Source organism: Hibiscus syriacus, unplaced genomic scaffold (assembly GCF_006381635.1).
Source record: "Hibiscus syriacus cultivar Baekdansim isolate YM2019G1 unplaced genomic scaffold, ASM638163v2 tig00113724_pilon, whole genome shotgun sequence".
In the NCBI taxonomy this organism is placed as follows: Eukaryota; Viridiplantae; Streptophyta; class Magnoliopsida; order Malvales; family Malvaceae; genus Hibiscus; species Hibiscus syriacus.
The window spans coordinates 2,028,225-2,042,220 of record NW_024063470.1 but is presented as its reverse complement, the minus strand read 5'-3'; the positions used below and the strand labels follow the sequence as shown (position 1 = coordinate 2,042,220).

Below are 13,996 nucleotides of genomic sequence, written 5' to 3'. Positions count from 1 at the left end.
AGGAATGAGAGGTCCTTACCATTGACATCACCATCTTTTTATGGAATTTAATCTTTGAAACAATTTAGAGGTTATTTTTCACTCCTAGTACTTGTCCTTTCATGCCCAATTCAAAGACACCTCTTTTATGCATTATTGGGCTCAATCCCAACGAGAATAAGTCAAAATTAATCCAACACATCTAAATAGTCTTTTGTCCTAATTAAAACTCACTCGGTTTTACCTGTAATTACTAACCAAAAAATCGAGGCGTTACAACTCTCCCCTCCTAAAAAGAAATTTCTTCCTTAAATTTTACCTAAATAGAAAAAGATATGGATACTGAAGTTGCATGTCTTCTTCAGTTTCCCAAGTTGCTTCTTCCATACCATGGTTGTTTCATAGAACCTTCACTAATGAGGCCAGCTTTTTTCTTAGATCCTTAACCTCTCGATCCAATATCTTTATCAGTTCATCTTTATAGGTCAAATCTTGGCTCACCTCGAGATGCTCCAATGTAATGATATGGGATGGGTCAAAACGATACCTTCTAAGCATCAACACGTAGAAAACATTATGGATGCGCTCCATCTTATGGTAAGGCTAGTAATTAAGCCAGGGTCTAACCCTCTCTAAAATCTCATAAGGTCCAATCAAATACGAAGTTAATTTCCTTTTCCACCCAAACTGAAGTACCCTTTTCCAAGGTGATACCATGAGGAATACCTTTTCACGAAACTCTATATCTTTATTCTTCAAGTCTGCATAAGACCTTTGTCTATCAAAAGCCTCCTTATGTCTCACTTGAATTAACTAAATTTCTCTTCTACCACCCTGATCAAGTCCGGGCTGACCAACTTTTTCTCACTCAGCTCTGTCCAACATAAGGGAGTCCTGCACTTCCGGCCATACAAGGCTTCGTGGGGAGCCATTTGGATGTTATATTTATAACTATTATTGTAGGTGAACTCTACCAACGAAATATGATCCTCCCAACTACCCTCGAAATTCAAGACGCTACAACTAAGCATGTCCTCAAAGATCCAAATTACTCTTTCTAACTGACTATCAGACTGTGGGTAGAAAATGATACTAAAATGCACTCAGGTTCCTAAGGTTTCATGAAGTACCTTCTAAAATCTTGAGGTAAAATGCAGGTCTCGATCAGAAATGATTGACTTCAGTACCTCATGTAACCTCATTACCTCACGTATATAAAGATGAGTCAACCTTTCCAAGGTGAAGTCCATTCTAATTGGGAGGAAGCGAGCAATCTTGGTTAGTCTATCCATTGTTACCCATGGTAAACCCATCACGAAATCCATGGTCATCTTATCCCACTTACATGGTGGATTTAAATAGGTTGAAGTAGGCCTGAGAGACCCTGATGTTTCATTTTTACTTGTTGGCAAGCCAAACACTTGAAGATGAACTCAGACACCTCTCGCTTCATACCCAACCACCAACAATAATTGGCAGAGTTATTAGTACATCTTATTACTTTCGGAGTAAATGAAAAGCATACTACAATGTGTCTCATGTAAAATCTTGTTACACAATTGTTCATCTGATAAAATGCACAAAACATCGTGAAAGTACAACATGTCCTCATCTCTTAACTTAAAATCGGGTACCAAACCTTAGTGAACTTGTTATATCTGATATTTCAGCTTGTCGTATGAAATTTGTATTCTTTTACTATGCTTACTAGTTTAGGCTCTACTCTTAGCTCCGATAGTAAACCTCTATCCCTAGACAAACCATGCATGCTAGTAAAGCCCGTAACTCTATCATCGACATCTGACTTAGAGTATCTACGATCATATTCACTTTCCCAATGTGATAGTCAATAACATAATCATAATCTTTAAAAAGCTCTACCCATATGCGTTGTATCAAATTCAACTCTTTTACGTAAGTATTTGAGGATTTTGTGATTAGTAAAGATGTAACATTTCTCCCCGAACAAGTAGTGCATCCAAATCTTTAAGGCAAAAACTATTGCAGCAAGTTCCAAATCATGGATGAGATAGTTAAGTTCGTGTGGCTTGAGTTAATGAGATGCATAAGCCAAAAAATTCCCTTCTTTTATTAGGACACACCCTAAGTCATTTAGCTAAGCATTGCTAAACACGGTATATCCTTGCCAGATTCTGGTTAGGTCAAAGCGGGTGCTTTGGTTAAGATAGACTTCAACCGGTCAAAGATTTCCTGATGCTTATCATCCATATAAATGGAACCCCTTTCTGAAGTAATTTATCCATGGAAGCAGCTATCATAGATAACCCCTTGACGAAACGATGGTAATACCCAACAATGCCTAAAAAACTACGTACCTCTAACATATTTCTTAGCGGTCCCACTCAACTATGGCTCAAATCTTTTGGGATCCACTCTAATGTCGTCTTCAGATATACGTGGCCTAGAAAATTCACTTATGACGACTAGAACTCGCACTTGTTGTACTTGGCATAAAGTTAACGCTCTCTAAGTATTTGCAACACAATCTGAAGGTGACGGTCGTACTCTTTTTCTGACTGTGAATACACAAGAATATCATTAATGAACACTACTACAAATTGGTCGAGATACATATGGAAAACATGGTTCATTAGGTCAATGAATATTTTCGGGGCGTTGGTGAGCCCAATTGGCATTACTAGAAATTTGTAGTGTCCATATCGAGTCATGAAAGTTGTCTTTGTTACATTGACATCCTTGACTTTTAATTGATAATACCATACCTTAAATCAATTTTAGAAAACACAGAAGATCCCCTAAGTTGGTAAAAGATTTCTTCAATCCTTGGGAGGTGATATCGGTTCTTCATAGTCAGCTTGTTTAACTATCGATAATCAATGCACAACCTCATCGATTCATCCTTCTTCTTTGCAAATAAGACCGGTACACCTTAATAAGAGGTGCTCAGTCCGATGAAGCCTTTTTCTATGAATTCATAGAGTTAGATTTTAAGCTCCCTCAACTCTGTCGGTTCCATACGGTAAGGAGCAATAGACACGGGTGTTGATCTTAGAAAAACTTCTATTCCGAATTCCAATCTCGATCCAACATTAACCTTGAAAACTATTTCGAAAACATATCCAGGAAATCACATATGACTCAAATATCTCTTAACATTAGGCCTTGAACCTTTGAGTCAACTATGTGTGCTAGGAACGCCTCACAACCTTGATCTAACAACCTCCAAGTTGTCAATGAAGAAATAATTCAGAATATGCACTCGAGATCATTACTCATTACTACTTTGCTCCATCAACCTTTTTTAGCTTGAGTTGCCTCGCTTTATACCTCAAACTCTCATCATGCTCGGTAAGCTAACCCATGCCTAAAATTACGTCAAACTCTCAAAAGGGTAGTTTCATCAAATCGACTATAAAGGTTTCACCTTAAACCTCTAAGGGACAACAATAGTGGATCTTGTCTACAAATACATATAATCATAAAGGGCTAGATACTTAGAACCATATCTTCAACAATAGGTATATCACGATCAAGATCAATACATATATGAATGAGTAGACTCCGGATCCACTAATGTAGTTAGAAAACATTGTAAAGATACTTGAAATCACATCGTAGTGTTCCTCCTGAGCTCTCATAGCAAACTGCCTTAAAGCCACTCTTGGCATGAACCCAGCCGATCACGGCGATGAGTTCCAATGTTAGTTCAATGGTTAGATGCGTACTGACACTCACCATTGAAGCTGAAGATTGACACTCACCACTGAAGCTGAAGCTAAAGGTCTCCTCCTACACTATGACTTACCTTCACAGTTTGAAGTATAATCTGACTCTGGGTGTCTACTGAGGGGATCTCTAAGACACCTGAGAATCTTTGGCTCTATTTACCAGAGCTTGATATGACCTAGCCAATTCAGAAGCCCTTTGACTCTTCCCTACAAAACTGCTCATCACCATAGCTTTTATCCTCTGAACCCTCTCAAATAATTTAGCTTGACGAGTGAGCTTGGTAAAAACCCTCAAGGGATTGGCTTCCAGCTAAGTATGAATATCCAGGTGGAGGCCCTCCCTAAACCTCTGACACCTTAAGTCCTCGTTAGCTACCAGTTCGGTGCATACCAGCTCAAACAGAGGAAGTCCCTTTCATATTCAATCCTTGATTTGTCGCCCTGAGTCAGCTGAGTGAACTGCATCCTCAAATTATCAGCATGGGCCTCTCTAATATATTTCTTCCAGAACTCAGACAGAAAGTACTCTCCTATAGGACGCTTGGGCTCCAATGTTAACTCAATTGTCTCTCACCAATTGATTGCATCATCCTTTAGCAGTACGGTGATGCACTCCAAGTTTCACTCAGGAGTGAGGTGAAGATGGGACAGGGTGCGTAGGGTCTCTCAACCACTAGTCTACAACTATGGGTCATCCTCTCTAGAACCATAAAAATTCATCATCTTGTACTGACAGAGTCTCTCAACTGGTGACTCTTGCGTAGATGCAATGAGAGGAGTGGGAGGCTTGGGTGGAGCGATGCATGCTCTCAGAATAAAATGCGTTTTGTGCCTCAAGGCTTAGATTAGATCGCAACAGAAGGTTACCTCATCGACTGGAACTTTAAACTCCATCGAGTCTAACACAAACTCGTCACCTAGCTCATCCACTAGTGACACGCGACTCTTATCCTTTCCCTCATTACTAGGAGCAGTATCTTCGACCAATAATATGAAATTCAAAATGAAAGAGGTTAGGATCGGCATTCCAGATTTTAAGCACTCATGACACTTTAAAGGCATGTACTTACTGGGACCTATTGACTCTAACTCGTGGGTCCTAGGAAAGACTAAGACTGACACTCTAATATCATTAATTATAATATCCTAATCTAGTCTAACCCAAAGATTAATAGACTAAACCTTACACGAGACCACCAAAGTGGCTAACCCAAAATTTTTCTTTCAAAACGACAATCAACATGATTAAATCAAACTCATAACCATAAACATGATTTTAAAACATTGTCATTTAGTGTTTACAAAATAAGAACTCCATCATAATACCAAAATACATATGTTTAATAAATAGAGTTTACAACTCAAATACAAATAAGGTTCCTCTGAAGTACATGCCACTACTAAGAATCCAAGACGTACTCTGATAAGAATAAACCAAACTAAAAGTTATGATTGGCAATAGCTCCTCAATACTTCATCCTAAGAACCTGCGGATGGAACACATTTTGAACACTAAGATAACAAGCTCAATGCCACACAAATAACTCAATCATAATATATGCATTCATCACATGGACATACAAACAAGTATAAGCATGAATATGTAATCAATCCAACACACGACAAAAGTAGGTATCATGGTGTAGTTGAAGGGTCACATAGCATATCCAACTCAAACCACTTTATCCTACTCAAGGTACCTTAGATATGACCCAGGTCACACAACATCAAAATTTCATCTAGAAAGGCCCTCATTGCCCAGTATTTAGGATGCCTCTGGGGTCACATAGCATCGGAGCATATGCCATACTAGTCTACTCTTTATAGTATTTGACACGCATCTCAGGTAACTTAGCAAAAGAGCTTATGTCCAATTAGCATTTAAAGTCATAACCACTTACTTAACACATCTATATGTCTAACCACACAAGATGATCTTCATATATCTAAAGTGGTTCGAGTGTCCTTATTGTTTCCTAAACGTTATACAAGGCAAGTGTTATGTCATCTTAGTTTATGTTGTTCTCAATATAATTATTGAAGTTTATTAGTTATTCCACTTTTAATCTTATTAGAGAGGTCCCTATGACTCTTAACCTCATTCTCAAAACAATTGATATTTAACCAGCTTTCTATCCAAACAATGACGAAGGTAATAGAACTGGAAATTTAGTATCAATATTGGCCTTAGGGTATCGATACTTCCCTGAGTATCGATACTAAAAATGGGTTTGATGTTTTGGAAAATACCCCTAGTATTGATACTTCTACTGGGAGTATCGATACCTACCTGCAATATTGATACTCCCATTAGTACTGATATCAAAAGTAGCTAATAGAATCTAAATGACTATATCAATATCGATATCAAGCGCAGAGTATCAATACTTAGGGGGCAGTATCGATACCATATGTACTGGTATTGATACTCTCAACTCAAAATGCCTTTGTTTTTAGCTACAGGAAGAAAAATATCGGTAATGTTCATCTAGTATCGATACTCGAGCCTAGAACACCTTTATTTTCCATAAAAATACAACCAACAACTCAACCATTTACTCTTCTAAGGTTATTAAACATTTTGTATACCTTATAGGAGTTGTAGGGGACCATAGTATGTCATTTAGCATGCTTCATATACCCTAAAAACATCTAAACCATGATCATACGAATTTTTGTACAACATGCTCAAAAAACTCATACAAGCAAGAAAACACAAGAAATGACCTACACATGGTATAGAATAGTTATAGGTGTGTTACCTTAGTCATAAGCTGCAATCTAGCACTTAGAGTTCATCCAAGAATAAGCTTCTCCTTGCATTTGCCCTTAGAGCTTTCCCCCACCTCTTTCACTAATCACAAGTAATAAAATGAGTTACTAACTCATCTAGAGGCTTAATAATGTTATAAATATGACTTATAATCTCTAGAAATAGATTGGGAACACTAAAGAACCCTAAAACCTAAAACACATTTTAAACCTCACTTATGGTCTTCCATAGCTAAAGCTTGAAAACAATACATGGGTGAAAGCTTATAGGGTGAGTATTTCAATTCTTACCTTGGAATTCTTCAACAATGGATGAAACTCACAAAGTTCTCAACTTTTCCTCTCTCAAGATACCAAAGGAAGAGATATAGTTTGAATATTGAAAGGAATAAGACGAAGATGAAGAAAAAGTGGAATGGGAGTTCTCTATCATTGACATCACCATCTTTTGATGGAATTCAGCCTTTAAAATAATTTAAGGGTTATTTTCACTCTTATTCTTTGTCCATTCATGCCCAATTCAAAGGCACCCCTTTTATGCCTTATTAGGCTCAAGATGAACTAGAACAAATCAAACTTAATCCAACTCATCTAAATAGTCTCTTAGCCTAATTAAAACTTATTCGGGTTTACCCGTCACTACTAACCCGGAATCAGGGCGTTACATGATTCTTCATTTTGTGCACCTCATTCTTAGGATGATGATGTGATGCACGATATTGATGATCTAGTGATTCGCGTTCCTGGCGATCCACCTCGATTCGGTGGTGAAGATGCGAGTATGATGCTTCCTTACTTCCAGACTTTCATGGAGACGATAGATATATGGTTTGCTTCTTTGGAGTCTCACTTTTCAACTTTGGGGACTCAAGTTTCTAAGATTACTGCTCGACAGTTGTCATTGGAGGCAATGGATGTGGACTCACAAAGTGATTTTCTTGCTAGATTCGGCACGGTGACGGATAGGATCGACGCTCTTTCACACAATTTTTCTTCCTTTCGCACTTCGCCTTCGGATCGTGATCCTCCTCTTTCAGATGTCTGATCGTTTTTCTATATGATTGCTTGTTATTTGCTCATGTTTGATCTTGCATTTAGTTATTGTTGGATATTTTTATCTTTCATATTTGGATGTTAGTTTGCATACTTTGGTTGTGGATTTCGATGATTTGGATATTTTTATGGATATTTATGGATACTTGGATGCTCATTCTGATTTTATGGTTTTTTATATTTGAGACATGCTTATTTTTTATTATGATCATATTTTTTCTTAAGGATATTATTTATGTTGACTAACCTTTTTTGGAAAATTTGATCTTCACATCTTGTATTTATATATTGTTTAAACTTTTTTATTTAACAAAAAGAGTAGAAATGTTAGAGTAAGGGGAGCATTTATTTTCAAGAAAATCTTAAAATTTTTAAAAGGTTTTGTTATATCAAAAAAGGAGATAGTTGAACCATGCTTTGATATTTTGATATACTAAAAATTAATATTTTTAAAGAAATTTTAACATTATTTTTTATTCAGTTTTCAAGCTTATATTTGATTCAATGGTTCGAATATGAAAAGCCAAAAATTTTGTTTTATTCTTTACTCTTTTAAAAATTTCAAGTCATATACTGAAAATAATTTTCAAACTTTTTTTACAAATGGTTTTGTATTTTAATCGAGTCAAAAAATCAATTTTTAACCATGTAGTATCGATATTCCCGTAATGCTTTTGACAAATGCAAATTCCATTAGGCTATTTTGGTACCAATATTGTGCAAGTATCGATATTGATACTCTAAGTAGAGTACTGATACTCCCCTCTCCCCAACGACTAGAATTTTGTATTTAATACAGGTAGTACCTATACTCCAAACAAAAGTATCGATACTCAAGGCGTCTTGGCAGCATTTATTGTGGGAAATTTCATCCCAACGGCTCTATTTACTTCAACAACTCAAACGGCTATAATTGAATCAAGGGGGTATGAAAACAAGATTTCAAGTCATATGTGAAGACAAAAGATCAAAGAGAAAGCCAAAACAATCACAAAGAGTAAAAAAATCAAGTCAATATCTCAAACATTATTTCAAGTGTTTTATTTGTTATAAATTGTGTAAACACATTCCTTGTAAGGGATTTTTCAAAGTTTGTTATTTGTAATTTCTTCTTAGGAAGAGTTGTACACTTGAGACTTTGGGTATAAGTCCAAGTGTCTTGTAAGGTTATACCTTGTCCTAAAAGGTTTGAACAAATTAGTGAATTTGTTGAAATTCTTAGTGTAGAAGCTAAGGTAGTGGATGTAAACTTCATTGAAGAAGTTGAACCACTCTAAAATTGTTTGTGTCTAATTTTTCATTTTCTTGCAAAAAGCTTTCATCGATCTTTTAATTACCAATTCACCCCCTCTTGTCCATTCCATTGGTTTGATTGACTCAACACTATGTGTTAGGAGTTTTGGTTTATAAAAGTGTTTTTATAACTGTTAAGGATGTCTATTTTGATAAACATATTTTGTTTTAAATGGAAATGAAAAAAGTTTTAAATTTTAATGGTTGCCTCAGTAGCTTAATGTAGCATTTTAGTCAATACGAGTTTAGGCGGTTACACATTGGAATCTTAATTTCAACCTATATACATTGTATGTGTTAATTAGGTTTTCTAGTAATAAAAACTAAGTTCAATATTTAGAATTAAAAAATATAGAGAAAAAATTAAATTTATGTGATAATTACTTGTCTAACGTCATCCCAGCTCAAACATAATGCATTTTGACATTTACATGAATATCATTTATTAAAATCATTAATAATTACTCTAAAAGTATCAATAATAATTAAACCTTTTCATGTGAGGTTTATTTCTTTATATGGAACCAACGATTAATGTGATATATACCTTTAGTAAGGCAATCGTGCTTATTGGTACATAGAAGGATTTAGATAGAGAAATTAAAAACAAAATTATTGGAATTTAATAATTTCATCATGGTTGATTTACCAGCAGCAATAATGATGATGCATCCAACTACTTATAGATCTAGAGTTAAACTTTAATTATCTACACAGGCTTTGAAATTATTTAAATGTTTTTAAGTCTAGATTAATTTATTATTTGTAATAAATATACAAAATATTACTTTAATTCGAATCTAAATCTAATAATATTTTCTATCATTTATATCTTAATCCATTAATTTGAGTTACTAAAGTTAAATTTGACTAACGGGTTAGTTCAAGTGGCAAGCAGCTTAATATCATTTAAGTAGGTCTTGAGTTTGAGTTCTTGTGTATACAAAAAATTTCGGTATGATACTCACCCACCAAAATCAAGTATGCAATACGAGTCAATCTAAATTAATCAGAATGAAACATAAAACAAAAACAACTACATTTGTTTAAAAAAAATATGTTGCAGTGATTGGAATTCAAATATTTAATTTTACTATTTGTTCAAATAGTTATCTATAATTTTAAATTCATATAATTAGCATAAAGTTTTGATATATATATATAGGATAAACAAAAAAGTCAAATTATCTTATTAGTCTTTATACTATATGCAAATTATGAATTCAGTCTTTGTATTCTAATTTGTTTATTTCTAATTCTTATACTTTTCAAATTTTAAAAATTTAGTCCTAACATGAAAGATAGTTATTTATTTTGTTAGGTCAAATTATGTCATTAGTCTCTTTATTATATGCATAAATTGTAAATTTAATTTATTTTTTAATTTGATATTTTTAATTCTTATAATTTAATCATATTGTCTCCTATATAATTTGGTCATGGCTGAAATTTTAAAATTAAATATATTATTACATTTTATTACAAGTTATTATAAATTTTGGGAGTCAAAACAAAATAAAATTAATAATTTAGATACTAAATGTATAATTTACCTAAATTATTTCTTATATTTTTCAAAATTATTCAGACATTAAATTTAATAAATTCAAGAAAAAAATTCCAAAATCACTAAACAAATTTATAATTCCACAAGCGAAGGCATTTTTACTTCTTGCCTTCTAAAAAATCGAAAAAAAAAAAAACAAAGGATGAAATGAAATTAGAAAATTAAATGTAATAAATTAATATGAACACTGTCTCCTCCTCCTCCTCTGTTTTTATTACTTTCCATCAAACCCTAAAATGGCCCATATTAATCACACAGACAAAATTATTTCTTTTTTTTTAATAATAATAAATAAAACGAAACATTTTTTTTCAGAGAGCAATCAAACCTCACGTGTGATACACATCAAATTACACAACTAATCAAAAGAAGAAAAGGGATGATGCATGGTGATGAATGATGATGATTATCTCTAGGAGTGATGACTAGTAGAATCATGTCGAACATCGCCGCCATCAACTCCGCCGTGGTGTGAATGTGACCCGCTTGCTTGTGACTCCGATATGCCGGTGCCCGGAACTTGCCGATAAGGATTCAATCCTGCTAATATATTCAAATGCCCTTCATTTATGCCGCCACCACCACCACTAGCAGAGCCACCTGAACCCAATTGTTGACCTGACAATAAGGCCATTGGCGTTGGGAAGTTGATGAAATTATGCAACCCACTAGACATAGTGCCCCTATACAAACCACTGTTATTAACCGTTGGAAACGTCCATATAGGATCACCGCTCATAATTTGATTATTAGGATTAGTAACCATCCAAAAATTCGCCGGAATCTGAGTCTGACTCGCCGCCGTGCTCGACTGCAACAAGCAACTTCCCATTTGATGTTGTGAAGATAAATCTTGATATGCTCGTCTTTTTCTTCCTAGAGCACCTTCAGTGTCTGATATATTTTCCATTGAAGCTGTACCATCGTTGTCACGAAACTCTTGCTTGGGCGGGAGCATGAAGTTCAAGTTACTACTGCTGGTCGTACTAGGTTGGAAGTTGAGGAATGTCGGCGTCATTTCGAGTCCGATTCCGGGGAAAAAACTTCGGCGTTGTCGCATAGAAAAATTGGAGTTTAAACCCGAGGCTCGAAACTGAGAAGGAACCGACATGCTGGATCCGGAGCTACGGAGGGAGACATTAAGGGAGGTGAAATTTGCTGGGATAGTGCCAGTACCCGTGGCGCCGATCACAGCCGGTTCAGCTTGTTGGAGTAGCCACTCGATGGTTTGGCCTTCGGATTTATGGCCTAGTTCACGGGTGAGCTGGAAAACCCTAGCGGCACAAAGGGCCGGCATGCGGATCCTACGACCGCGTCCCTCGACCTTGGTGTGTCGGTCCTTGGTCGAAGTACTTTTGGGAGGCGGTTTCTTGGGAGGTTCCGGCGAGATTTGGAGGGTCGAAATGGAACCGCTTGTGTTAGATTGATCAGCGGAGGAAGAGGAAGGTGCCACGGAAGGGAAAGTAAGGGAGGAACAATGCTGGCTGTTATCTTCTTCTTTTTTCTCCAGCAATTGGAATGGAAAATCAGGGCGGTGCTGATGATGGTGAAGTTGATAAAGCTGGTGGCTGTGGCGGTGGTGGTGGAGTTGATTACCATCGTTACCTCCTCCTTCCATGATACCATGAAAGTAGTATAATACAGGTGTTTCCTCTAATGCGCTTCCTTTTTCTTTATGAAAGATTACTTCTTGTGATGACGGTGACAGATAGTTTTTTATTAGTATAATTTTGGCTTGGAATTCCCTTGAGAATTATATCATATGGTTATGTTTTTTCATATAAAATAAAATAAAAAGTAAATATAATGTGGGGTAATGTTAATGTGGTTGGACCGACAGACACATTGGTTCAGATTCCACGTGAGGGTGCCCTTTTTTTATCATTCAATCCATAAAGACAATGGTGACCCCATCCCAAGTCAAAATTATAATAAAAGATTTTGCGGTAAATTATCTTTAATTATCCACTTACTTTGACCATATTATTTTAGTTATTCAATTATCTTTTATAATGATATTTACTATTATATTTTAATTTATTTTAATTATTTGTAATTAAAAATAAATAAAATTGTCGATGTGGTTTATTTCATTGATGACATGAAATTAGGTTATGATGATGCATCAATATTATTGTTAGTTTTTTAACGACGAGTGATAAAAAAATAGAATTATACGTTAGTGATGATTTAAAAAAAAATAGTGAAGTGACCTAAATAAAACAAAAATGATAATTAATGATAAAATAAGTAATTTACCTTAAAAGACTTTATCAAAAAGGACCCTAATCTCATTCATGTAATCATTTCGATTTGCCTTTAGCATTTGCTTTTTGTTCTCAACCTTTGTTTGGGGTGCACTTTGGGATTCCTCTCCACCCAATTGTTGGGTTTACAAAAGAAAAAGATCATATCTTTGATCAATTTTTGGCCCCCTTTTGCTGATTAATGACAACTAAAAGCAATCACTTTGGACTAAGACTTTGTTTGCTGTAAAATCCCTTGGATTGTCTGAAACGCATGTGAAAAAAGTAGTTTTTTTCAACAAGGGATTACAAGTTTTTTTTAAATAATCTTAGATGATTATAAAATATTATATGTTTATAAATCTTTTTAACTATTACAATACATATAATTATTTGAACTCAAAATTTAAATTACAAGCTAATAATTAACTGTTTAATTTAGATTTTCCTTTAATCATGTGGATGGTGGAAAAGTATTGCTTCATCCTACACTAACCATTTCCCCTCAGTCTTTAATTCACCTGAGAAAAATGTACAATGATGAAGCTAGTCTGTAGGCTTTCTGGTGCCAAATCTGGTTAAACGTTTTAATTAGTTGGATCTTGGGAGCTCCTTTTAAGGCTCTCGTCAATGATCCTCCCTTTCATTTTGGGATCACAGTTCATACGATTATAGTGAATTTACTATTTTGTGATTAAAAAAATATTATTTTTAACGTTATGGGTTCAAGTTCATGCTAATATAGATTATGTACATATTATTAATAAATTAAAAAAATTGTAAATAAATACTATCCTATAATTATGTCATACTATTTAAAAAGAGATTATGACTATTATTTATTTTTATGGTGACCCTCACAATCTTTAAAAACAGGTTTAACTAGTGTTAAAAAATGAATTTTTGAACTAAGTACTAAAGTTGAGAACGACTAGAAATTTTAAAAAGTTTGAAACATTAAGAAAATAAGATAAATTTGTGTAGATTTCCAGTCGTTCAAGTTCTAAAAAAATCATCATTTTCTTTTTGTGAGCTTCGAGTTTCATGATGGGGAGCCTTAAATGGACATTAAAGGGGTTTATGAGATTCAAGAGTTCATCCTTCTATTTTTTATTTTATTTTTAATTCATATTTTCTCTCTCTTTAATCTTAATCATGTGAGTGATTAAAGACATTCATTATGAAATTCAGAGAAAATGTTGATATCTCTCTTGTACTATATAAGTTTGAAGCTTGTTTTCGTTTGTCTTGATGTTTTAAATGTCTTGGTAGTGGTATGATGTTTTTATTATGTTCCAGCCTGATTGAATATAATATTTTAGTTGCATGATATGTTGGGTGAGTATACATGCTTATAAGATGAAAATAAAGACTTC

General features: G+C 34.6%; 1 protein-coding gene across 1 annotated transcript; it reads right to left on the bottom strand.

The window, feature by feature from the left end:
- Positions 1-10,618: 10,618 nt before the first annotated feature.
- LOC120187273 (transcription factor TCP14-like) lies at positions 10,619-11,992 on the bottom strand. Its single transcript, XM_039191025.1, has one exon. It carries the CDS (start codon positions 11,990-11,992, stop codon positions 10,787-10,789), a length of 1,206 nt encoding a protein of 401 aa, XP_039046956.1. The 3' UTR covers positions 10,619-10,786.
- Positions 11,993-13,996: the final 2,004 nt, after the last annotated feature.